General features: G+C 42.7%; 1 protein-coding gene across 11 annotated transcripts in view; it reads right to left on the reverse strand.

Annotated features, from left to right (window-relative positions):
• Positions 1-25,188, reverse strand: part of PRDM15 (PR/SET domain 15) — a 37,201-nt gene extending 12,013 nt beyond the window's left edge. For 2 of the 11 annotated variants that reach the window (XM_035315858.1, XM_035315852.1), the window contains exons 1-17: positions 25,063-25,138; positions 22,505-22,540; positions 21,957-22,002; positions 18,613-18,706; positions 15,811-15,964; positions 14,715-14,967; positions 13,395-13,517; positions 10,690-10,788; positions 9,661-9,891; positions 8,893-9,028; positions 7,604-7,785; positions 6,866-6,960; positions 5,858-5,945; positions 4,158-4,325; positions 2,950-3,044; positions 1,706-1,837; positions 641-775 (exon numbers count right to left, since the gene is read on the reverse strand). In XM_035315858.1, coding sequence (XP_035171749.1) covers positions 641-775; positions 1,706-1,837; positions 2,950-3,044; positions 4,158-4,325; positions 5,858-5,945; positions 6,866-6,960; positions 7,604-7,785; positions 8,893-9,028; positions 9,661-9,891; positions 10,690-10,788; positions 13,395-13,517; positions 14,715-14,967; positions 15,811-15,964; positions 18,613-18,706; positions 21,957-21,993 — 2,022 coding nt within the window. In that variant the 5' untranslated portion in view covers positions 21,994-22,002; positions 22,505-22,540; positions 25,063-25,138. Of the gene's footprint in view, positions 1-640; positions 776-1,705; positions 1,838-2,949; positions 3,045-4,157; positions 4,326-5,857; positions 5,946-6,865; positions 6,961-7,603; positions 7,786-8,892; positions 9,029-9,660; positions 9,892-10,689; positions 10,789-13,394; positions 13,518-14,714; positions 14,968-15,810; positions 15,965-16,456; positions 16,712-18,612; positions 18,707-21,956; positions 22,003-22,504; positions 22,541-22,609; positions 22,809-23,772; positions 23,922-25,062 lie in introns of those variants that run through there. The other 9 variants (XM_035315854.1, XM_035315855.1, XM_035315860.1 and 6 more) reach the window with 9 other exon arrangements.
• Positions 25,189-25,450: the final 262 nt, after the last annotated feature.

Consider the following 25,450-nt stretch of genomic DNA (forward strand, 5'->3'; position numbering starts at 1 on the left):
CCCCCACCACAGCACAGTGTGCTCCCTCAGTTAGGGTACAGAATCCAAATGGGCCTTCAGGATTCCATTCTTCCTCACTATTTCTTTACTAAATGGCAAAAACCATGCAATAGATTGAAAGAGTCTTCCTCTGTTCAGTGACAAGCGAGTAAAGTCTGTGCCAGCAGAACCATCCTCTTAGTAACAGAACAGGCCAAGAATAAGCAGTCATGCTGAACGTTAACAATGGTGTTAATCCTCCAGACTGGATACCGACTAGAGGACATCTGATCTTGTCAAAATGAATCAAGTTGTGGTTGGTATAATCAGAAATGCCATAACAACTTCAATTTGCACATAATTAAAAGATAGTATAAGATTTGAATATTCCTTTATTGTTTCTTCCTCCAGTTTTCCTTTTGCTGCCTTACACAGAAGGAAGTGTATATTTATCCATTTATCTTTTTAAGTATTTAGCATTTGCCTTACAGAACACCTGATGTCTTACGGAATAGCGGTAACAAGCACTGCAGAGAAGAGCAGACCTGTGAACTGGCCTTCTCTTTGCTAATCTTCAGTTTTAAGTAATTAAAACTGAATAATTTATAAATATCTCCACTCCTTCCCCCCATCAAATTAATTTGAAAGTATTTAAAGCTACCTGGCACCTTTTGCAGCTATACTTGTGAGGCTCAGAATCTGCACTTTCATCAGAGTTGTCATCATTTTCCTCTGATGAGATTCCAATTTTACCAATGAATTCTTCCCTCTGGTGATCGTCCATTAGTGCTATATCCTGTGTAGGGTAGGAAAGAATATTCTGTTTTAATAAAGACCTATTAACAAAAAGGTAACAGCTTGACAGCTTTTTTTTTTTTTTTTTTTTTTTTTTTTCCCACCCTGACTGCTTCACATTAACAACTGCTGTAATGTTATTATTTAAAACATCCTCCCACTTCATTCAATACAGGTAAACAAAGTCCCTCTGTACGTGATTAAACAAGGAACAATTGTTTAACTAAACAGATAACACTCATTTTTGTATATAAAAGGAATTTGAATGTAAAAAGATACCCAGCTGGTTCGGTATTACAACCATATAGGCGTCTTTATAGGCATCACTGAGTGATACAATTCCTTTCAATTTGGTGTTAACCCAGTTACGTCAAAATAATCAGTGTCTGTTTAGGCACTAGTAGTAGTGGTGTTTTTATTTTTTTATTTTTTAAAATGATTTGGGTCATTTTGACTAAACCAGGTTAGGAACTGAGCACACAGCCAGTTATGCTGGCATATACAAGAGAATCGCATTCGCTGTGATTCAATTACTTTCCTGGTTTGTTTGCTGGAACAACGCATTTGTCCTCCTGTTAAACAGGTTGTTATTCTCCCTGCCTTAAACTGTGCAACCTCTACGATTCACCCGAGGTCAAAGAAGTGTATTTACATTGTGTTCAGAACAGCATTCTGCAGTGGTACCTGAAATAACTTTAAATATGATAGTACATGTACTCTGTAGCAGTCCACCTGTGGAACACAGAGCCATGGGGAAAGCAGAACACGACACTTGCTAGGCTGCCGTAGAAACATCACTGCACAGGGTACACAATCACTGTTGTGTTGTCAGCACGAACACGTGGCTGCAACATTCTCAACATATTTATCGATATGTTTATTAATGTTTGCTAAATAACAGGCCTTTTCTACTAAAATATTAATACAATACCTTAAAATGGACATGAATATGATCTCTCAACACATCCACCCTGAAAAATTTACGCCCACAGATTTCACAGGTGTACTTCTTGTCTCCGTGTGTTAAAAGGTGTTTGTTCATGTTGCTTCTGCATGAAAATACCTGAGACAGAAAAGGAAGGATGAGTTTTTGTATCACGCCCAGCAGGACTACAATTCTTTATAAGTTATCCAACGGACTGCTCAGAACGTATTTACTATCCCACATTATTCATTCTGGCCAGAAACATGTAGGAACTCTGCAGACTACTTCAGAAACTGCTGACACAGCAAAATACACATAAACAGCTTCAGAGAACTGACTGAAATTGCCTGCTTGTCAGAGGTGGGCTTCCAAAAAAGATGGAGCAGAATTACATTTTAGAAATATTTAGATCGTGTGTTCTGAACCAGGAACGTTACATCTATCCGTACAAAGATACATATACAACATCTATCTTCATTGATATTTAACGTATTGAAAGAATGAAAAACAACGGCCTACAGACCAAATTAAGTGTTGCTTGAGCACATCTTGCACCACAAATCATTAAACATTTATCGAATCACTAGTTAAACCCACAATATTCGTACTGGTGACAACAGCAACTTCAGATCATGAGCATTAGCTCCGAAACACAACAGTGGCATGGTCACATAACAAGTTCACTTTGAATTCTAACAGAAAATAATTTCCCATGCACACAGTCAATTCTAGCTGTTTACATTCTGGCAGAAAAACTTCATGCTAAATAGTGTAAGCCAAGGGATTTCATTGATAGACACAGTGGCCAAGTTACATGTTTTGTTACATGTCCTGAAAAAATTATAGTCTGAACTTCGGTTTTGTTCTTTTTTTTTTTTTTTTTTTGCCTTAACAGCTCTCAGTGTCTCTAGACACAGTGTGCTTGGACATATAATGGAGCTGACGCAGCTGAAAGAGCAACAAACACCTTGGCTGGGCCCCAGGACTCACTGGTAACTGACCACATGCCTGTCTGAGCTGCTAGGTAATCTGATTTGGCAGATACCTTAGTGAACGTCATTTACCTAAAACCTTTTGGCAGGCTAAGTATCTATTCAGGTAGACAGTTACTGTGGTTTAATACATGGGTGGTAACTTGTTATGCCACGGTAACTCATTCAGAAGCTCTGGGTTGAGGCAGAGCATACCCTTGGAGTGTTCTTGGAGCTACAACACAGCTTCACAGGGCACACGCTGGCAAAGAAGCCTACCTTCCCACACACGGGGCATCCCGAAGGCTCCTTCTTGTAGCGAACCATGTTTTCCGTGCTGTGTTCAAAGTCTTCTCTTTTCACACGCCTCACCCCTTAACAGAACAGTCCCCATCAAAAAAACAAAACAAAAAAAATAAACCATGGTTTTCCACTCCAATCTGCATGCCCTCTCAGGTGAATACTGTAAAGAAGAGTGAAACACTGGGAAGAGCCTCAACGCAGAAGTTACTTGCTAGCAAAAGGATAATTGCTTAGTTAAAACGGTGTCTTAAGAATATAGAAGCAGTCTGCCAAAGTGATGTATGCAAAGTGTTGGATATTACACCAGCTACTGTGTCTGAAAACAGACATTTATTGTCAACAGGAAAACAGGCAGATGTTGTAGGCCTTGGCATTTTGATCTGTTACCTGGCCATGAAATTCTCCCCAAATACCTCTAAGGAGAGAGGGAACCATCCAGAAGCTTTCAGACCTCTTTCTCTGCTACTTTCAAGAGGGCTTCTGCTGTTCTGTGACAGCTGAACATGAAACTTCTTGCCATTGCCACTCTAACCCTTGTCCTCTAGTTCATGACATAGAGGGCTGAATCATGAGAGGCCAGTGACTCTACCACTAGTGGCATTTTAATACATACTTCAGCAATCTATCATCAGCCAAGTTTTTCCACTCTCTCTGAGTACCTATAAGATCCTTAGATGCTTGAAAGTTTGAACAGACAAATCTTATATTATTTTCATACATTTCCCCAGATTTTAGAAGATTAACATCACACAGAATTCTGTTTATATTATACTGGCCAGGTAGCAGCCTTTAAAAATAAATTTATACAGCAGTCACTTTCAGTCCTACATTGCAAGTTAATTCTCTGCCCTCAAATTTTCAAGTTACCACACACATTTAAAGAAAAAAAAAGAGCTCAAATAACTTAAAAAAAAGAAACTGTTAAAATCAGCTAGTCTAAGCTAATGCATAACAACCCAAGCAACCTTCACATTACTGTTAGCAGCACTGACTCCCATCATGTGAACAAGAAAAAAAAAGTATGCCGCTCCTAAAATGGTTTCACAGAATTAGGTAACTTTCTTCAAAGATTACTATTATTTTTTATAAATGTCACATATTGCTGAAGCCTGCTACTTTAGGTCAGGAAGCTGACTAAAAATGACGCCTACCATAATAGTTCTGTTCATATGCAGTATACTTACCTTCCAGGTGTCGTCTTTGATGGTCTAGCATGACATCCTTCCTGTAGAACATCTTATTGCAGATTTCACATGCAAACTTCTTATCCCCATGTTTTTTCTTGTGTTTGGAAAGATTACTGTTTGTAGAAAAGAATCTGAAACACATCTCACACTGGAATGTCTTGTCATCTGTAAGAGAAACCATGCAGGTCTTTACAGAGGAAAGCAGGCTTTGTATGTTTGTGAGACAGGTAGTTCTTTTGTTAGACCTGAATTGTAACATAAAATACATCATTATATGAATAGAGGAGGGAAATGCAGAAGCATGTATTTTTCTTTTACTTCAAAATTTGTCTTCCCATTAAAAGTATAATAAACATCAAACAACATATCACATTTAATTTTTCTATTTATGAAGTTAAATATCACTGGAATGCATTGGAACATATTTTTTTCAAAAGCAATAGAAATATATTATGTTAATTTGAACACGCTCTAGCATCATAGCTTCCTCACCTGGGCTATCTCCATTGTTGTCTAGCATACATTAAAATTGTGTTCGGAGTTGATTGTGTAATACCTGCCAGTACAGCATACTCCAGAATAAAGTACAAAATCTCAAAAAGCAAACCATTACATGGTAATAGGCCTATGGGAAATTCACTTGATATTCAGCAGTTGAGACTTTTGTTGGAACATGACAGCATGGTGCTGTAGGTGGAATTTGCCAATGCTAAAGCAATCACAATGAAGCAACAGCTTGGTTTATTAAATAGTAGAGCAAAATCTGCTGCTCATTTTGCTAACAGTCAACTCAAGAGACAAAAATATGCTGCTGTCTTTGAATGAACGCAAGACTGAGGTCACTCAGCTCTACTTTCCATTCTACATATGGCTGAGATTTATACAAGCTGTACCCTCTGAAAGGAAATGAGAAAACCTACTTAGGATGGTGTGGAAGGGGCAACTGCCCAAGTGATTCTAAACTGAGAGTTATCATGGGTCTGTAAAAATAATTAGGATTTAATTTTCTAAGCATAAGATCACTCAGCACAACTGATATGAGTAACCGCAAGGGATGGCCATGGAAGAAAAGGACAAGTTCTAGCAATACCAAGAAAGAAGCATCTGTAGAGACTACTTCAAGTATAAAAGGGAAGAGAACTGTAGAATCATAGAATGGCCTGGGTTGAAAAAGACCTTAACGATCATCTAGTTTCAACCCCCCTGCTCTAGGCAGGGTTGCCAACCACTAGAGCAGGCTGCCCAGAGCTGCAAAACCACAAAAACTATAATTCCAGAGAACTACAAACTATTGATAGTACTGGCTCCTTTTCCAGTTCCTCTATCTCAGAGGAAAGAGGCCAAACTTAGTTTCAGGAAAGAAAGTTAAACAGATGGTGACAGGGTAGCTGTGAGCATAAGAGTGAAATATTAGTTAGGCTTTTATATAGTTGAGCAGGAAATACTAAAAAATGCAATACATAAGTGGACTTACTGTTTTCACTTTTTTTTTTTACTTTTTTTTTTTTTTTTCCCCAGGTTTTGTGAGGAAAGGGGGAAAGAGGGAAAGGGGGAAAGAGGAAGGCAGGTTGACTGTGATGATGAAAAAATCCAAATGCCTACTTCCCCTTTGTAGTTACTATACTGAGATATATTTGTAGACATACCCACAAAACTGAGTAAAGATGAGAGGAAGCTGAACCTTTAGGCATTCTCACCTGTCCTGCAGTTATGGAATTCCAACGCGCTCTCTATCCGAAAGGCCTTTTCACATGTTGTGCACTTGTATCTGTACTCGCTGTCAACCTGAGGATTGCAAACAGTAAGTGTTTAAGAGGGGAAAAAGCCAAGTCACATCTGACAAAGAAATTCTGAATCTCGATTACTTTTTCTGTCTTTTCTAATTTTTCTTCCTTCAACAGGACACTTAAATACACACTGATACAAAATTCTAATGCTATATTATCATGCCATGTTTCTACATATGATCCCTCTACAATAAAAAAAAAGAGACAATGCACCTGTGTGCTTGTAACAGTCTTACTGATAACCTCCCAGTCTGATGTGGGAGACAGAATTTTTTTGAAAAGATGTAATCTGACTCATCCTCTAGCTCCGAAGCAGATGCCAGAAATCACAGCTTAGGACCTTGATGCCCAGCAAGAACAGAAATATTCACTGATAAGGCCCCACCACAGGTGCATTAAATATTTATAAGGCAGCAGCCACTGAAAGGCCCTCATCAGCAGGCACGGCACTGCTACTATAGGAACCACACCTTTACACGTGTTCACAGCCCTTACTGACACAGCCTTCAGCCAGAGAGTTCACCCACTAAATGATGCTGTAGGTGGAGACAAATAAACCAGGACAGGCAAACAAGACTAGAATAGTCCTTTTTAGTACAATAAACTGAATTCAGATCTCACTTCTAGGTCATGCAGGTCCAGCTATCTCCAGCTTCTCTTGCTGTAACAGATGCCTGAAAACAATTTTCTACAGAAAATTCAGACATGAAAAAGGACTTCCATGCTCCAAAGCGTGTCCACACTTTCCAAACTAATCCATTGTTGTAACAGAAAATGTTACCTCTCCCTATCAGTCTTGTCTCACTTATAAGAAATTCACAGATATCCGCTGAAATGTAATTGACCCGAACTCCCCCGAGAGCCGACGGTACATTTTCACCTAACCTCAGAAAAAGCCCGCTAGTCATTTCCACTCACTTCATTCCTGCTGTGCTTGTACGAAACGTGCTGCTTCAAGCTTTCTTTACGACTGAACAGCTTTGCGCATTCCTCGCATTTAAATAGTTTGTCACCTGAGGGGATCAATCAAGATAAAAAAAAAAAGTCAGAGTCTGATAATAATCAACTCTAGGCAAGACAGGGGAAACCAAAGCACAAGCAACTGCAAATAAACAGGCTAGCGATGAGAAGTTTTAGTAGTTCAGGAGATCCAGATCATGGATTTTGACCTTTTCCATTCTAGTGCAGTTTACCTACTAACAACAATTTTGTTTGGTTCCCCCCAACTTTTTTGAAATTGTTATTTTTCACAGAATCCTTAGAAGCAGGTCATGCACCCCTGGAACTGCAGATCACCGTCAAAAAGCACTCAGCTGATATTTACATATCAATGTTGACCATGAGCCTGTGAAGATGGGGGACTGTGTGTATGTAAAGGGATGAACAGTTTTGGAAATGCCACCACATCCTTGCCTTTGCTTACAATATGTACTTAAATTCAGATTTTAAATACTCGAATTTCAACTCCCAACTTTATTTTCCCATCCATTGGACTGCAAAAATTAAAGAGGTCACTGAAGGAAGCTTTTTTTTTTAAAAAGCTACACTATTAAGATTATGCATACCAATATCTAAGAATAGCTTAAATGTTTTACTCAAAGGTGGAACCAACGAGAGACAGAAGCAATATGCAAGGGAGACAAAAAGCAAACCCACCATGAGAACGGATGTGCCTGCTGAGGTTGCTGCTGTTCTGGAAGATCTTACTGCAGATACTGCATTGATAGACTCGTTTGTGCTCCCCGAGTTGTTTTATCAGCTTCCGCCGTATACCATGTCTACTGGAGAGAATTAAACTTCTTTTGAGGGACATGGTGTTTTGGTGATGAGCAAACCTACTGGATCAGAGAAAGAAAGGCAGGGACTGAAAGGTATCCCACAGGTTGCAAGAAAGTCCCACGAGCTGGCAAAAGCTAGAAGAGTGTTATGCTCAGCTTCTGGCAGGAGAGGGAGTGCTGGAGCTTCATCCTCGAGAAGGTGACCTCTTGGCCACCCACTGGTAGCAGCAGATGTCAGAAAGCAGCTTGCTCCAAATTAACTTCACCCAGGACGAAAAAGAAAAAAAGCAGCACCACCAGCCCCAGAGATCGTCTTTCCAGGCCTCTCAGAGCAGCATAAAGGATCTGTTCTGCTTGTTCGCTAAAAACATGAGCAGGACTTCAGCTTAGAAATCTGGGCAGTTTTCATGCAAAAAGCGTGTATGACAAGAAGGCAGCAGGGCACCAAGAAGCAGTATTGTTCTATTTCCCAGCACAACCACCAGTTGGAATGCATTTTGATGGTTCTCTGTCTGCTAAGGACTTTAGTATATAGCATTACTAGCTAATTTTCAAACACCAAGGACTTTATTATACCGAAAAAAAAAGAAAGAAAAAGAAAAAAAAATCATTCAAAAAGACAGTTTTATCAAGCCGGAAAGACATAAAAAAATTTAAATCAGTCAATGATATTTAGCAGTCTCCCTGAGGTTCTGGTATACATAAATTTTCCCTTCTGACTGCTCTAAGTCTGAAGTATCATGCACATGAATCAGGATGAAGTCATTTATGAGTTAAGATACAAACCAGACTGAATAATAATGGCTACCTATTTTTTTTTTTTTTAAGCCAAAAACTCTTTTCCTGCTTTATCACCAACATTCAACAAGAGTAGTATTTCATTGTGCAACTGGAAGAGGCTTTGGTATCACACTGAATGAAACCATTAACATGACAGAAAATTACATTCTCATGGTTTATATTCCAACCTTCTAGTACAAATATCTCACCAACTGTGCGTCATCCTACAGTGCTTAATCCAGCTTTGTGGCTCTTCTGGTGGCAGCAGCATGCAGTTTTACACTAATGAAAAACAGCATCTGTGGGTTCAGTGTTTGAGCAGAGCTGGTACATGCTACTTAGACTTGATTAAGCCTGAGAGGAAATTCTGCATCCCAGAACACTTACTTTGTGACTGAACTGATGCTGTTTGTGGTGCTAGGCATCTTTCCTAAAACCAATTCCATAATCCTCTCTTCTGCAGCTGAAGGCAGGGCTACCTCATCTGGCGGGACTTCAGTCGCAGTGTCAGCTACACGTTCCACTGCAAACACATCATAAAAATACAGTGTTAAAGTGGAGAGCTTGAAAGAAAACCTTAATTGCAGAAATTTGTCCTGGCACTGAACTAGGATCTTTGACAAGTAACTGATTGTAAATGAGCAGTACTTTCAAGACAGAGAAAGGGGCTACTGAATCACAGGTAAGCTGTAGCCAACATCTCTTATGAAGGTGTAATTTCTTATCTTGCCAGCCTACTGCTACAGTTGACTATGCCTTGCAAATTCCTACCAGATCTTCTCTTACATGAAAGTAATACCCCAAAAACAGCACCTTCTAGAAATACAATGTAAGGCAGAGAGAGGAAGCTCCCTCTTCTTGAGAGGGAGGATGCTTTCTCTCCTATTCCTTCTTGCAGGATGCTACACAGTTCTCTCTGGGCCTCTCTATTCCTAATACTGTTGCAGGAGAATGCAGGTAATCTAAGCATAAATGTTGCAACCTTTATTGTAGACGTGGAACTTCCAGATAATTAACATAGGTTTGTAAATCATCTATTTTAGTGATCCACCTAAAAACCTCCACCCTGACAGTGCTTTACTTTGTAGGCCTTTCTGAAAAATAAAGACATATGAAAGGAACATGTACTTAGCATTGTCTTAAGTTTTGTCTTACCTGCAGGATCCTTCTCTTCAACAACGACAAGGGGTGTTTCTGCTTTTGCTGTTTTGGGCTTTCTTCCCCGTCTGGCCTTCCTCCTTGAGTCTGTACTGGCACTAGCTGCATCACAAACCACTGGCGGATCCGCAGGGGGAGTCTCTGTTGCTTTCTCTGGAACAGTAACAGCCTCATTTTGGCTGGCTTGGGGACCACCTTTAGCTTGCTCCAGGTGACTCAGCAAGTGCTCTGGATGGATGGAAAGAACAAGAGAGTAAAGAGGAAAGAAACTGCCATGAAATCCCCCAAGAGAGAGATCTAGCTGAAGCCTATCAATCAGGTCGACCTCATTTAACAGGGACTTACTTCAAATAATTTCAGAAGCAGCAACAATACCATCCTAACTAAAAGCATACAGTCTATTAAACATTCAAACAATTACTAACATGGACTGCAATTTTTAAGAGATTTGTTAGATATAACTGGATATAGGCTGTGCCCCTGACAGTGGGTATATTTTTCCAAATACCGCAGTTATTTAGCGGCCAAAGTTCCCTTTTCAAAATTGATTTCTCAAAGGGTCAGAGCTCTTAAACATTTTAAGATCTTTAGAAGACTGAATAAAATAGCTGGAAATGAAATGCAGAAAAAAGGAACCGTTACTACATCTGTGCTATAAATAGCAGACAGATAGTATCATTAAGTATAAGCTGACATCTCTGGTGTTATATACCATTCATGCAGTTTCCTGTCCTCGAAACTCCTAATGCTCACATCATCTTCTAGACAGCAGTTTTATTTCTTCTAGATTCAACATCACAATTGTATGCCTAGAGATTGCCTGCTGCCACATCAATAATATCATTGTTTTACCTTTCGTAAACAAATTTTACACTAACATGTAAGACCTATTTTTACATGAATATATAAAACCTTTATCTTACTGCAACATGGATGAGGACATGGCTTTGCAGCCTTGTGCTCTGGGAGATCAGAACTCTCCTAACGCTCCTCAATACTCTGGCATCAATTTCTAACACTCCTTACCTGTCAGCAACTGAGGCTCTTGGAAAGCAGAAGAACAGACTTTACATGTCCACTGGCTGGACTCTGCTTCTGCAGCTCCGCTGCCTTCTGAAGCGTTCACTAAATCACAAGAAGAAATAGTTTAAAGCTTTGAAAATGGGAAAAACAAGTAGTAAATCCCTGTAGCCTTGTTCCTCTTGCAGTGACTCCCTGCATACCACAAAGTATGACTTAAGCAGTAAGTGGCCCACAGAGGCAACTGCTTAATTTTGAACTTCCCAGCTATACTCCCACCAGCAGACCAAACAAAACAAGTAGTCACATGCCCATTACACGTGCAATATATGAGAAATTTAAGTATGATTTATTCTCTGGGACCACTTCGGGATCTTCCAGACATGAATACTTGCAAAGTCAAAACAGATGAGAACACCAAACAGAATCCAAATGGCTGCAGGAGAGAACATTGGTGCTCTTGTAAGGTCCCGAGGGTCCCTTTATCACTTTCTAAAGAACGGTGATGATCAAAGACACGATGGAAAGCAATTTTTAGCAATGGAGCTACTGGTACTCATCTGGGTCAGTTGAGGACAGAAGTGGAGAAATCCTTGCTCTCTCCAAAGAGCATCACAGAGTAAGAGCATTTGGATTAACAGAAGTAAGGTTGAGAACAATAAAAACCTAGTTTTGAGTGGTTTCATGAACTGGATGTTCTATCAGACTACCATATTAGTATTTTAATTATCAGCCAACAAACACACATGAAGATATTAAGGGGAAAAAGGATCTGGAATTGAAAAAAAAGATTCACAGTCTTTCACTCTTTGGATGATCTGTCTGAATTTGCCAAGTACCTGATAAATCTGGACTGGTTCAGAGAATTTTTGACACACAAAGCTGAATATTCCACAGTACACATTAATCCCCCAGGAAGTAGGCTGACACTGTAATTAGATTGAATGAATGCCAGCGCAAGAAATTCAAACTGTACCTCAGTTTCTGCCATAGATTTCCTGTGTGACGGTAAGCAAGTCAGTTTATCTCTCTGCCTAAGGACCCCATCTGTAATGGGATGATAAAAATACTTCCTCCTTCTCACTCTTGGCTCTTAAACTAAATAAAAGACTCTCTGAGGCAGAGATTGTTCCCTGCTACAAACACGTTCAACATTCTGCACTACACGCATCAGACCTCATCCGCACTGTAATAAATATATAAAAGATGACTCGATAATTCAAAAACAGAACTTCCTTCTTCACAGGCTACAAAAAGAACTTCTTATCTTGAGAGCTTTGTCCAGGAGACCAAAGACAGCAAACTTGAACCCCCAAATTCTACGTAACTTAAAAGTCAAATTGGTAAGTGGCATGTAAGCTAAGCTATTGGATCTGTATCATGATGTTGCTGGCTAGTAAAACTGAAAAGCCACCACCTGCAAAACTGAAATCTGTCTTGAAAATTATCGCTGGTTTTGCACTTACCTTGCTCCTTTTATCTACCTCAAACCTAGAGACCCTAGGTACTAGGTGCACTGGTTTGCCAGGGAGAGTCACGTCCTACTTCTTCAGGCTTCCAGGGTTAAGCAAAGACCTGTCAGTTGCCAGAAGCTTTGCAAGACTTGGGGCCAGCAGTCAGAATCAAAACAGGCATATTTTTTTTTGTAAACACCAAAACACTGCAACAGTGGGGATACTTTAAGGCTCCTGAAGTGTAACAGTATACATTTTGTTTCTATTGAAGATGGCCTTTTAGACAAGCGTTAGGGATGTAGAAAGGGCTGTTCAAATTCTTCGCATTTTTTTTTCCAGGAAAAATCAGTTATGCTAAACTGAAAGGCAACTGCCCAGCCAACTTCATCTTTCAGCTGTGACAGTATCCAGGTAAACCTGAACCTCTTCTGACGAAGTACACATCTGCAACAATCTCCTCCTCTTCTCCTGACTACTTTTAATTCTAGTAAGCAAAACTTAGCAAACCCACCTTCTCTAAGAGACCCAGAATACTCTTTTCATCCTGATCTCCGAACTATGTACTCTGAGTTTACTTCAAGGCAAGACAAGGCAATTTGTGTTAGACGGACCTTAATTTCATTGTTCTCTTGTTCTCTTATCAGAGATTACAGAGGAATTGCTTCATAATCAGTCTTGGGGACTAAGCTTCTGTGACACCATTAACTGTTTCCTAATTTGTGTTCTTTGCCAATAGTATCTGTATGGCTCATAAATTTACCTAAATCTCAGTTCCTGTCAGCAAACACAGTCTGAATTCTTCTCGACTTCTGGTATTACTGTAATTTAGGGATGGGCAGCATTCTTGTCGTTTCCAAACAGCACTGTTCCTACACTCATATTCTCATGTTTTCTTCTAGCACCTGACCATTTGAACTATTACTGCTTGCAAAGAAAGTCTGCAGATTTTCTTTAGAATTGCCCCCACCAAACCTTAACCACCTCCAAAGTCAGAAGCAGATATGGTTTCCATGAAAATCATCTGCCTAAAGATCTTTTTGTCCCTTGAGGCCTTCTTTGAACCTGTCTATGTGTTTTAAGCAAAGTGCCCGTGAAAATAAAAAGAAAAATCTAGACTTTCAAACCCTCCACACATCAGTATTTGCTGAATGTTGTATAACCATGATATCTGCAGAGAAATGGTATACCCAGCAGCTCTTTAGATCTGTATCTACTCTCTCTCTTTCTCTCTCTCAATAATAACGTAACTTTGCATACCTGCTGGATCAGCTACTGGTATGCTGGATTTTTTCGTTTTTTTATGGGGAAAGACAGCAGTCGAAGGCTTTGAAGAGATTTTGTTCCCCTCTTTATCATATTCCATCACTACCAAGCACATATCTGTGGAGAGGAAAAACAGTTCCTTTTCTTTACTTCCCAGACCCTTTGATTCTCCTCCTCTGTACTGACAGAAGCACGCATAGTCACAAAATTTTGCCTAATAGCAGGCCTGCAAAACACATTCTCATATAAAATCCTAACCAGGACATTTTTATGCCTGGATTTGCATAAATGCCTTTGATGTTATGGAGTATATAGTGAAAGTGCTGAAGAGAGAAAGCAGGACATACCTAAATATTTTACCTAAATATTTTTAAATACCCATTTGTACACACCGTATACATGAGAATGGGTTGAAAATACATGAATGGGTTAAACTAAATAGGAAAAAGATGAAACCACTCAATTAATACCAACTAAAAACATCTTAGAATTTATAAACAATTTAACAGGACTAATTCAGCATTCAAGACTGTGCTCACCATCAAGATCAGCCATAAAACATGCTATTGGCACTGGCCTCTCCCCAAGACATTTGTCACCCCAAATTATACTCAGCATAGCGGTAACACTGTATAAGGAGTACTCCCAGCTCAACAACAGAAAGAAATTGCCCTTCCAATGCTAAAGGATCAGGCCCCTTAGCTGTATAAATGCAAAAGTGGAAGAAAACCGAGGAGGCAGAGGAATAAAAGTCTTCTGGCAATTCTAATTCAGACCCTAATAAATCTGCTGCCTTTCTTTGCCAATGCACAAGCAACCATGTTGAATGGCACCTCACATCTGAACTTAGCTCTTTCTAGTAGCTTTCATGTAAGACTACATAAAGTAAAATTTGTTTTTAACTGTGCAGCAGTTCAGAGCAAAACCAAAACATTTTCACTACAAATGAAAAAAAAAAAAGGCTTCTTTGCTTCTTTAACAAATCTGCATATATGTTTAGACATACACTGACACCTGAGTCCCTTTGCTCTTGTACCCTAAGTGCTTCTGATGCAACTACCAGTTACTTAGTTAAGAACTATTTATCCAGGTTGTTCAGCTTGAAGAGGCCCAACCATCAACTAGGTCATCCGTTTTCAAAAACTCAGATATACCATGGTGAAGAACCCATGCTTTCTTCTTGTAAGGCAACCGTGTACGCAGGTTAGCCTGACTCTAAAGGCTAACATATTCAACAAACAGCACTGTCAACTACAACTATCAGTCCCTGTCAGGACTGGGCCCTTAGGAAGGAAGAAAGGCCCCCACACATACCATTGGCAACACTAGAGACCTGCTTCAGCACTGGCTTTTCCATTTTTTTGGCGTAAAAAGCTGCATACCACACTCGCAGCTCAGTTCCTGGTGGGATGTCCCGGGAGGTGGTGAAGTAAATATCATTATCATGCTGGAAGGCAGTTAAATTTTGATGTTCGTGTTCAGTGGCTGGCCGCACCATCATCATCCAGTTGCAATCATCTTCATTTGAGGTATCAAAGTAAACCAGGGGCCCATCCTTCTGGAACACCTACCAAGCAAATTATACAGGTAATAAACCCATAACTAATAATGCAAAGTTAAGAAGAATTTATACTTTCTGCTTTTATAATGGCTTTCATTCAGTGTACATTAGAGACAAAGCAAGCCTCAACCCGTGCATGCATCAGGCATGTATCATATATCAGTCTCATCTCCAGATGAGTTAAGTCTAAGACAGACCACCAGGGGCAGCATGGGAACAAAGAGAAATTCTATCCCGAGAAGTCTTGCTATAGCCACTAGTTCTTCACAAAATTTTAATGACTGTATATAGGTAAACAGTGTGGAATCCAAACAGCACACTGTGAAACACCCATCAGCCCATGTCACATTTCTAAATCTTTGCTTCTGAGTCATGTATTACTGAATTACACTTTTACCGGGCATTTCTCCCACCAAAACTTTTCAAGAGGAAAAATAACATAAATGCAAGACAGACAAAAATTCTGCATGTTCCGTAAGAATAATGCACATACCACTGATTAAGCAAACAAAATCAAATTGATCAGAGTTTTTTTAAAAAAAGAAATGAACTGCCACAGGCATGACACTTCCTATATCATCACATTTAGGTGACAGACAAGCAGTTTTGCTGACAGTATTCTGGCTCTATCTCCTACAAGAACATTAACTCTAAACATGCAGAAGAAGCCTCCAAATCAGTTCTTCTGCATCTTGCCCAGAGAATGCTCATTTACGTAGATTGGTATAGAGCATGCCTAGAGATGTCCCAAATTACCACCACCATTTTTTTTCCATAGTAGTAGATAGCATAAAATCATCATGGGTAAAACAGACTCACTTTAATTGCTTTACACACGCCATATCTTACCTTCAGTGGAAAAACTGATTCTTTTTCAAGCTTGGCAACTCTCTTGGATTCAAATGGGCCAAACTGCGTACGTTTCACTAGCTGTGTCAAAGCAAATACTCCTTCAGTCCCATCTTCCAATTGTCTTATCTCCAAATTAGAAGGCAGAGATGACCTAAGATTGAAGAGAGAATTGAATTACATATGAGATAAAATGGCAGGAACCCATCGAAGAAAGATGTCAGCATCTATTTCTCCAATCTCCAGAGACAGAAAATAGTTTTCTGACAAAATTTCCTGATTCCTATGAGGATTTATAAACAGAGGAGAAAAACTACCAGCAGTGGAGGAGGGCCAAATCAACAATTACTTGAGAGTGCTCAAGCAATGAAAGTCCAGGTATACAGTAGGGTGCACCTGCGGGTGCAAGGGTACCACAGTGAAGCTGTGAGAGCTCTGTGTCATCTTTGAAAGGCCCTGGGCATCAGGGGAGGTCCCTGGTGATTAGAGAAAGAAAAACATTGCACTCTTCTTCAAAAAAAAAGAGAAAAAGGAACTACAGATCAATCAGCCTCACTTCAGTCCCTAGGAAAATCACAGAGCAACACCTTTTGGGAGGTGTTCATGGGCACATGATGAGCACTTATTGATTAAGTGAAAACCACGCCTGACAAACCATTTATCATCCAGGATAAAATGACCCAGTTTATGGACGAAGGCAGAGCAGTGGATGTCATTTCCCTTGACTTTAGCAAGGCTTTCAACACCATCTCTGACCATGCTATTGTATCCAAGTTGGGATGTTATGGTGAAACACCAAATACTGCCTTGCTTTTTCAGGTCTGTGCTAACGAATGAAAACCTAAATGTAATAAGACAGGCTACTGACTAGAAGTTGAGACGGGCTGATCTGCTTTCCTATCTTGATGAAGAAAAATACAGAAAGATTACAATCTTAGTGATAAGCAAATCAACTGAAAAATCTGCTTTCAGTTTTAGTAACAGAATATGCAACATTAGTCGGTGAAGTTCAAGAGACGTTTCTTAATGCTGTTTTTCTAACCATATAGCATTTATCTTTTCAGCAGGACAGAGGAAAACAACCATCATGTGGTTATGCAACTAGACAGGGTGTTAAGAGATTCATATCCAGTTTGTGGTTAAACTTGCCCTCAACCTCAGACAAATCACTCTCTCAGATACTGTTCCCCAGATGTAAAATAAATTACATCTTGTTCCAATTAAATTTCTTGTTTCCCTTTCTTATCCTACCGGTTTTCAGCTGTAAACTCTTCAATAAATAAATAAATAAATAAATAACTCTTCAAATAAATATTTTTTTTCTGTAACATGGTCATTTTTTAAATTCTGCTTTTAAGTCCAGCAGCCAACACTTCCACTAGGGAACATCTATGCATCTGCACGTTCAAAAAGGCTGAAAACCAGTGCACACGCCATATTCACAAGCAATCACAATTGGAAGATCTGGACACTACTGCAATCCTCCACCATACAGAGAAAGAAGAGTATTAAATCACAAGGCAACAACAGCAACAAAAAGCCCAACCATTAAAGGTACGAAATAGTAGTTTAACTTGTTGTTGAATCTGTTTAGTATAGGTTGGAGTTACTGCACCACCCAGTTTGTGACCAGGTTTTAGAAAAGCACCTCCATCACCAGTTTATACCATTCCTTCAGGCATTTCAAAATTACCTTCATGTCCAAAGCAACTCTACTGTCAGGGCTGTTACAACAGTAGCCCCCATGAACATTGGTTGCCTAAATTCATTTTTTGAGGACTTTCGGCCACAGGAAGCTGACATCTATCGGGAACTTACACCAGGCTGCTGGACTTCCTGAAGGCTCGGAGACATGGTTACTGTTCATGCACACATCCAGCAAACGTACACCGTGGGACACAAAGAGCACCCTGCTCATGCAGAGAGGGGTCATGGCACATGCACAGCTGATCCAGCACATCAGATGTTTGTTACAAAATGATCCTGGGAACACACAGTATGGCTTGCATTGCCAGGACGTGTCAGTCGTGCTGCCCACATGCCCATGGTTTCTGTCTGTGACTTTCCAAGAAATACAGAAGCTTCCTAACGCTCGTGAAGCCCGTTGAACTTGCTTCCCTTTTTGGGATCTGTGCTGCATCTTCATGATAGTTGTTTCTCCTGCTTAGCAAAAGTCCCACATTTTACACATTAATGTGAATTTTGCCTACAATGCCAGATTTCTCTGTAAAAAATACACAACTCACTGTTGTTTTCTCCTACTACATTTAGTCTATTTGTTTCTTTTGGCAAGCACGACTGTTTCTGCTGCGATGTTGTAGGCTTACTGACAGGAGTATTACCCATAATCATTCATAAATGCTCACAATAATGAGAACAACTTGTTTTGCTTCTCAGTGGAGGAATTACAGAGGTTATACCAAGCAGGAGGATACAAACATCCACAGCACTGGGAGATCCTTCTGTGCTTGTCTGAAACTTGTATGGCACATCTGAGGAGAGGAACGAGCTGCAGGTACTCGACCAAGACATCACCCCATCTGGCGCTATCTCACTTTTTGCCAGAAACTTAAGCAAAGAAGCCAAGTCCTGATGAGCAGCAAGTTCTTTTTTGGCTTCAATTCAGTAGAGCACTTAAGTTTACGCACTGGTTTTTCTACTTCTCTATCAAGGCTGTGACCTTTTCATAGGCTGGGACTTCACTTCTCAGCTGTCAGCATTAACAACCCATTAACAAGCAAACATGACTTGAAAAACTAACGTGAGCATTGGTTAGCCAGCACTGACACAAACGCTCCTTACCTGGCTCTGCTCAACACAAAGGAGTCTTTGACTGTCACCACTGGGCCCAGCTCAGGACACTCTGAATCATGGTACTGCCCACAGTCCTCGCACCCTGCAAGGAAGCAGACAGCAAAGTTCATGGAAAAAAGCTGTTGTAGTACAGCTGCCTCTTTCAAGAGCCAAATACAAAATATAGCATGAAGAAAAATACTTATAAAACAGCAGTTTATTTAGATTGCTTAAAAGAATACATGGAACTGGACACCAATGTGATAGCTGACACCTATGTAGTTGAGACAACACACAGTATGATCTGTACTATCACAACACAGCACAATTGTTTAAATTTTCTCTCTGGGGAAAATTATTACCCTACATGCACAGAAAATATTCTGCTTAAAGATGGGATTATTCTTCAGATAAAGTGCCACGATGTCTAGCAGCCTGAGAAAATTGCATTACTGCCTTCATTAGAACCCAGGCTTTTAAAAACAGCTTGAATGGCGTGGTTGCTTTAGGAATAAGAGATGCAAGCCCCGTCCCCTGGCACCAGTAGCAGAACCTACGCAAGGCACGGAGGCAGAGCAGGAGCCGAGCACCTGATGCGCTCGCACTCCTCAGGCACAGCAGAGGCAGCATCTGGCAGCGAGTTAGCAGAGCTCGGAGACAGCTTCTGGTGCCTGCCCAAACAAGCCAGCTGACTAAGGCATGCGCCGAGGCTACTCCTTAGCTCACTTTCAGCTCACCTCAATTAACTTCTAGTTTAAGTGTAAATTACTCGGACCTGAATGGCTCCTAAGAAAGAATTTTCAGACTGGGATGATTTGAAACTTTGTAGAATAAGCCAACTTAGCAGGATTTCAAATGCATATGCATGGCTTCACTGTGAAAACCAGCTGTCAAACTGCCCTGCCCGGTCAGCTGCTGACACAGCACAGGAGATGATCACACAGGCGTTATCTTCTTAGGGCTCCCCATTCACAAGGGCAGGTCAGGCAACCCCAGCATGGCTGTAAAGCAGAGGGTGGCTACACTTTGTTTGGGATGAGAACAAGAAAAAAGCAATTTTGTTCCAGGGCATGCTCCCTCTGGTGAAGATAAACCATACTCCTAACTGGAAACCTCTCCCTCCCAGTTTGTCTCATTGAACTAATAACAGGATCTCTTCTAAGACGTGGAAAAGGGATCCCAAACTACACAACACAGCTCCCTGTTTTGGTTGGACTGTTTGTTTTTCTTTTTCTCCTGGAAGGAAAAAAAAAAAAAAAAAAAAAAAAAGGGCTTAGCAGTGAAAATCCACATAAATTTCACAAATGGCAGTGCCAGCTCATGCAAGCCCCAAGCCCAGCCACTGCTTCCTGCACAGCTCTTCGTGGTGCCTCCTGGTGAACACAGTCACAAAACAACCATTTTTTCCCCATCAGTTCATTTTTCAGCTGAAGGAATTTCCCAGCCCAGTTTGCCGCACTGGGAGTGGCAGTTTACCATACCACCATCCCACTCTTATGTGTGGCAAATTCAGCTACCTGTAGCACGCACTGCACCTAATATACTAATATAATCTGGGTTAAATGTAAATTTCCAATACCAAATAGGGTGGAGCCACAGAGGAACGTGTAAAGCAGACTGCTGAAAAGAACCGGATTATCACCCGCAACGGGTTGTCACCACCAGTGGGGACTGGAAGGAACAGCCGGAATGACAGCTTCTTAAACTGGCTTTGCTGCCAAAGGAAAGGAAGCACTTAGTTTGCTCCTCCCCTTATCTTTTGACGACACTGAAGTGGCCTTCACTTCTGCAATAATAGCCACTGGTTCAACGAGCACCATCCAAAACTATAGGCGGGAATAAGATACGTGTCTCTCGCTGCTTCATGGATGAACGATCAAAGCGGAGGGAACATGAGACTGACACGGTGTGGCACGTCTCAAAATCTGAGGGATGCCTTCGAGCAGACAACCCCCACGGCTGGTACGCTAGCCATATGTGACACTTTCAAGAGATTATGGCCACGGGAGAAATACAAAACTAAGCGAAACTAAGCATTTTGCCTAAATGCCAAAACACCCTGGGGAGGGCAAGTTCACAAAGTTTTATGATTTTTTTCCAAAACTCTTATGTCTATGAAATACATATTCAGTGGTGTTAACTGTGGGAGTGCACAGTATCATTTATAACTCGCTTTTCCAGAACTTGAGCAGTCCCCATATTTAATGGGAAAGACATTCAAAGAGCACAAGAAAGCTCAAGAAATTGAGTGACTTCTGCCTCCACTGGAAGGTGAAAAAAGGCCATGTGACACCTATCTACAATTAGGGAACGATATCACATCCCCATCCTTTTTGGCATCTACCTGGGTCTTTTTATGAAAGGGAAGACATTGCAACCTCACCACTGATATCTGCAACGCAACAAAAATTCCCACCAAATCATCACTGTTTTTTAAGGAGCCCCAATAAACATGTCGTAGAGGGGAGAGTTAGCTGCCGTAAGGTCAATGCGCAGCTGCGGAGCCATCAAGAATGAAAGACTGGATTCGTATCACCGAAGACATAGGCTCCATTCTGCTCTTCCCAGATCGGATCCACAACATCAAAGTCCCCTCTGCTCACACGTGTATGTGAGCGCATCTTCTAACCTTTTTCCACTGTGGCACCAGATCCTGCATGTCCAGGTGGGTGACAAACAGACGGGTTATGCTGGGAAGCAAGCCTATAGCTGAGGTCCACCAAGCACAGGCCCCTGTGGCACACCAGGCCCTTAGTGCTCCGTGCTCTCATCGTCCCAGACCCCCAGGCACGGAGCCCAGGCTGGCACACTGGGTTACACAGCAGGAGGAGCCCACAAAGCTGAGCTGCGAGTGTGCAAAGCGCTGGCTGAGCCACCAGAGCACAAAACCACAGCAAAGGGCATGAGCGAGACCCGTCAGGTCAGGCAGCGCATCTTACGCTAGGCTTGTCCTGAAAGATTAACCAGCCTGCATCCTCCTGCTGGGGGAGCAGACCTTGAGCTGGGGCTACAGGTCAGAGCTCTCCATTGCAAAGCCCTGGCTGTCAAAGCTGGCAGCATAAGCACAGGGCTTAGACTAGGCCCTGGCAAGCCCCAAGCCTTCAACCAGACTTAGTTCAGCTACGAAGAAGCTGTTCTGCTAAGTCACATCCACAGGGCTCTTCATCTGTTTGCCGACGGAAACAGGAAAACGTGTATGCTTAAAATTAGCAACCTTCTCTCTACTCCCCCATAAGCTGTCTGAGCTTCTTCTACATAAATAAAAACTGAGTCTGTTTTAGTCTTTAATTTCAAACGTTCTGCACAGACAAGTTGCATCACAAGAAGTAACTCATCTTCCTTCCGATACTTACAAATAAACATAGTCTCATCACTGCCATCTTCAGCCATTTTTTAAACCTGCCAAAACACAAAAGATGAAGTTAGTTCTGAATGAGTTTTACTTTCACCATATTAGTGAAACATCCCATAACGGTGTGATGATGCTGACTGACCCAGAGCACACCCAAACACACTCCTGGCCCCTGCAGGGACAGAAATGGAAAATCCCTCAGTGACTGCGGTGTCGTTAACCATGTGCTGCTGAAGGAGCTAGCTTCACAGGCACTTCTCTCTAGGCAATGCCATCTTAATCAGTTCCCCTCCTGCCAACCTCCAGCCATTTCTCTGTGTCTCTGCACCCTGTGCTAGAAGCTCTTGTGGAACCTCAGAAGAAGCAACATTATATTGCACGGTAGATTAAAAGTCATCTGTGAAGGGTTGGATTACTGATTTAATAAGCACAACGACCTTAAGAACCTAAACTCTACAGTTACAATCACCGATCTCTTCCAAATGCAAACATACAGTTTGGTAACAAGCATCAGGAAACAGAAAATCAAATCCCGTCTCTGTCACTGACCTGCAATGATATGGTAACCCACCAATTTGCTTTCACCTGTAAAACAAGGATAATCTATATTCGCTTTTATAAACCAGTTTTGGCAGCATGTATTTAAAAACTCGCATAAGCACTATTTATTGCTCCTCGATGTCTAGACGATCTGAGATCCTTTTGCCAAGCAGCCTGTGATTATGCGTGATTAAGATCACACAAGTGGGCTGTAGAAGACAGTTTTCCCTTTCTAAACCTTGAAATTCTCCTCCTCACATAAGGAATCTTCCCAATGCCCCAGCGAGAGGCAAAGCAACACGAAGATCCTGATCTAAGTCCAAGAGCGAATGAGGCTGCAGAAACAGCAAGCACACTGGTCAAGAAGAAAACAGGCAAGAGCCTGAACCTGTGAGGAGGACAGAGGAGAGGAAACATGACCAAAGACACACCAGGCTGGCAGAGCCCTGTTTGAAAAAAGGCCTAGAATTTGCTACTGTGACAACAAAAACCTGTCCAAAGATGCGCACAAGCCTGGGCACCGAGCCTGGGCACCCCAGCCTTCCTGCACGGCCCTCCCAAATCCTTCCTCTCGCCAGCAGCACAGCCCCTCCTAACGCCTGCTGCCTCATAAGGGGGCTATCACTGCCAACGTAGCACCAGCCGTTCACGGCTCCTGGGGATTAAACACACGTAACAACACATTTACACGTCTACATAGAAGTCTTGTGCTGGGAAGAAGCAGCAATTCATGGGAATTCCCCAAAGCTCTCTTCCCGAAAGCAGATAGGCAATGAAACAGGTATTTAGTGCAGCTGGGGTGCACCTGGGGTGCACTGGTACAAAACAAGCCATAGAAAGTGAATCATAGGCTGACGGCAAGAATGGTTGTGTTTTGCTTCCTAACCAGGATGCTCTGTGGATGCTCTGCACTATTCAAGAAGTGTAGGTCCAGTTATTTTTAGACAGATTGTGTGCTGACAAGACTTTCATCCTAAACACAGCTGAATTAACAAGTACTCTTCTCGGTCAGTGGTTCAGACACACAGGGGACACGGTGCAGCAAGATCAGCGGTACTGCTGTGCAACCCGCTCTTCAAAGGCGCGCGTGCTTTCCTGTGTCACACCTCCCAAACAGCAGATTGATGACCTGCAGCGTTACCAGAGCACCAAGGTCGATCTTGCTCTAGCAGCCCCAAGATCAGAATAGCAAAAAAGGGGGGGGGGATGAGAAATCACAGTGGCATAAATACCGGTCAAGGTGACAGAGGGAAACTGCCGAGGTCCCTCACACATGCCTCACTTCATTGATGAGACTCTATATTTCAGTTTTTATCTGCATTAGCTTAATTTTCAGTTTTGTACCGAGCACTTTCATTTTCCACAGAGCAAACTTTCTGATTCAGCCTCCATCTTTCCTGAGCTCAGCACAGTGACCTGCTGTGCTCTGAAAAATACATGAACGGGCATTAGGTGTCAAATACAGCCGCGGCTCAGCGTGCAGGTGCAGAAGGAGGACGGCCTTGCACTACTAGTCTTTGCACCATTACGAGCTCCTGAGGGGTCGTCTTCTCCTTCTTGCTTTATTAAAGCATAAGGAAGGAAGGACCCCAGAAGTGGGTTTAAGGATCCTGCTTTGCAGACGTCTAACTTCTCACCTGCGGGCTTCAAAACCCTTCAAATCCCTTCAGAAACCCCACGGGCTTTTGAGCCTAGTGCCATGATGTCACCTGCTCCGGCTGCTGACCCAGGCGCCACACCACCTCACGCGGCGGCACCGAGCACACACTTCCTTCACAGCGCTTATTTTACCTTTTATCTCCTGTTAATTCAGGGCTATATATTTTTCATTCAGAGCTATTTTTTTTTTTTTTTTGAAGCATTTCTGTCAGAAAAGTATTCCCCGAAGCCACCCGTCCCACTGCACCTAACTACACCGCCTTGCACGGACAACCAAAGCCAGTGAGAACTCCCTTTATTTTTCACGTAAATATGGCACTCTATATTTAATTTTTCACATTAAAAAAAAAATAAATAATAATATATACGTATATATATATTTCCACACAAAGGGGCAGCGATCGCCGGGCGGCCACAACCCAGGTGGAAACGCACCCCGGGGGGCCCTCCCGTGCCCTCAGAGCGGGGCAGAGCGGGCGGGCTCCCCAACGGCTGTAACGGCCGTAACGGCCGTAACGGCCGCCGCCCGTCACGGAGCCCGCGGGGCCGGCGGAGGGCTCCCGCTGGGGCCCGAGCCGCGATCCGGGAGCGGCTCCGCCGGGTTTTGCCTCGGACCCGCGGCGCTCGCCCCCCTCCCTCCTTCCCTCCCTCCCTCCGCCGCGGCGGCGCGGCCGCTGTAACAAAGAACAGGCGGCGTGGAGGCGGAGGAGGAGGACGGGGAGGAGGGGACGGAGCCGCCGCCGCAACCGCCGCGCCCGGAGCCCGCCCCCGCCGCCGCCCCGGCCCCGGCCCCGAGCGCCCCGGGGAGGGGAGGGGGGGGGACGGGGGGGGGGGGGGGGAACCGGGAGGGGAGGGGAGGGAAGGGGTGTTCGCGCGCGGGGTGGGGGGGCGCGGGGCGGCGGCGTTACCTGCCCCGGGAACGGCCCGAGCCGGATCGGATCCGGGCTCCGGGTTCCGATCCGCTCCGGAAACCACGCGACGGCGGAAGACGGCGCGGCCGGGCGCCGGGCAGGCTGGGAGGTGTAGTCCTCGCCGTGCGTGCCTGCCCCCCGCCGGCTGCCGCTGCGGTCGAGGGCCTGTGTGAACGGGATCCACAACTAAATAAATACCGGGGTTGTCTGGGCGTCAGGGTGCTTGTTTAGGGGGGATGAGCCTGTGTTGTGTAAAAGTGGTCCTGCTCTTCTTCACGGTGAGGCGCTGGCACAGGCTGCCCGGAGAAGCTGTGGGTGCCCCATCCCTGGAGGTGCTCAAGGCCAGGCTGGATGGGGCTTTGGGCAGCCTGGTCTGGTGGGAGGT

Source organism: Oxyura jamaicensis, chromosome 1 (assembly GCF_011077185.1).
Source record: "Oxyura jamaicensis isolate SHBP4307 breed ruddy duck chromosome 1, BPBGC_Ojam_1.0, whole genome shotgun sequence".
In the NCBI taxonomy this organism is placed as follows: Eukaryota; Metazoa; Chordata; class Aves; order Anseriformes; family Anatidae; genus Oxyura; species Oxyura jamaicensis.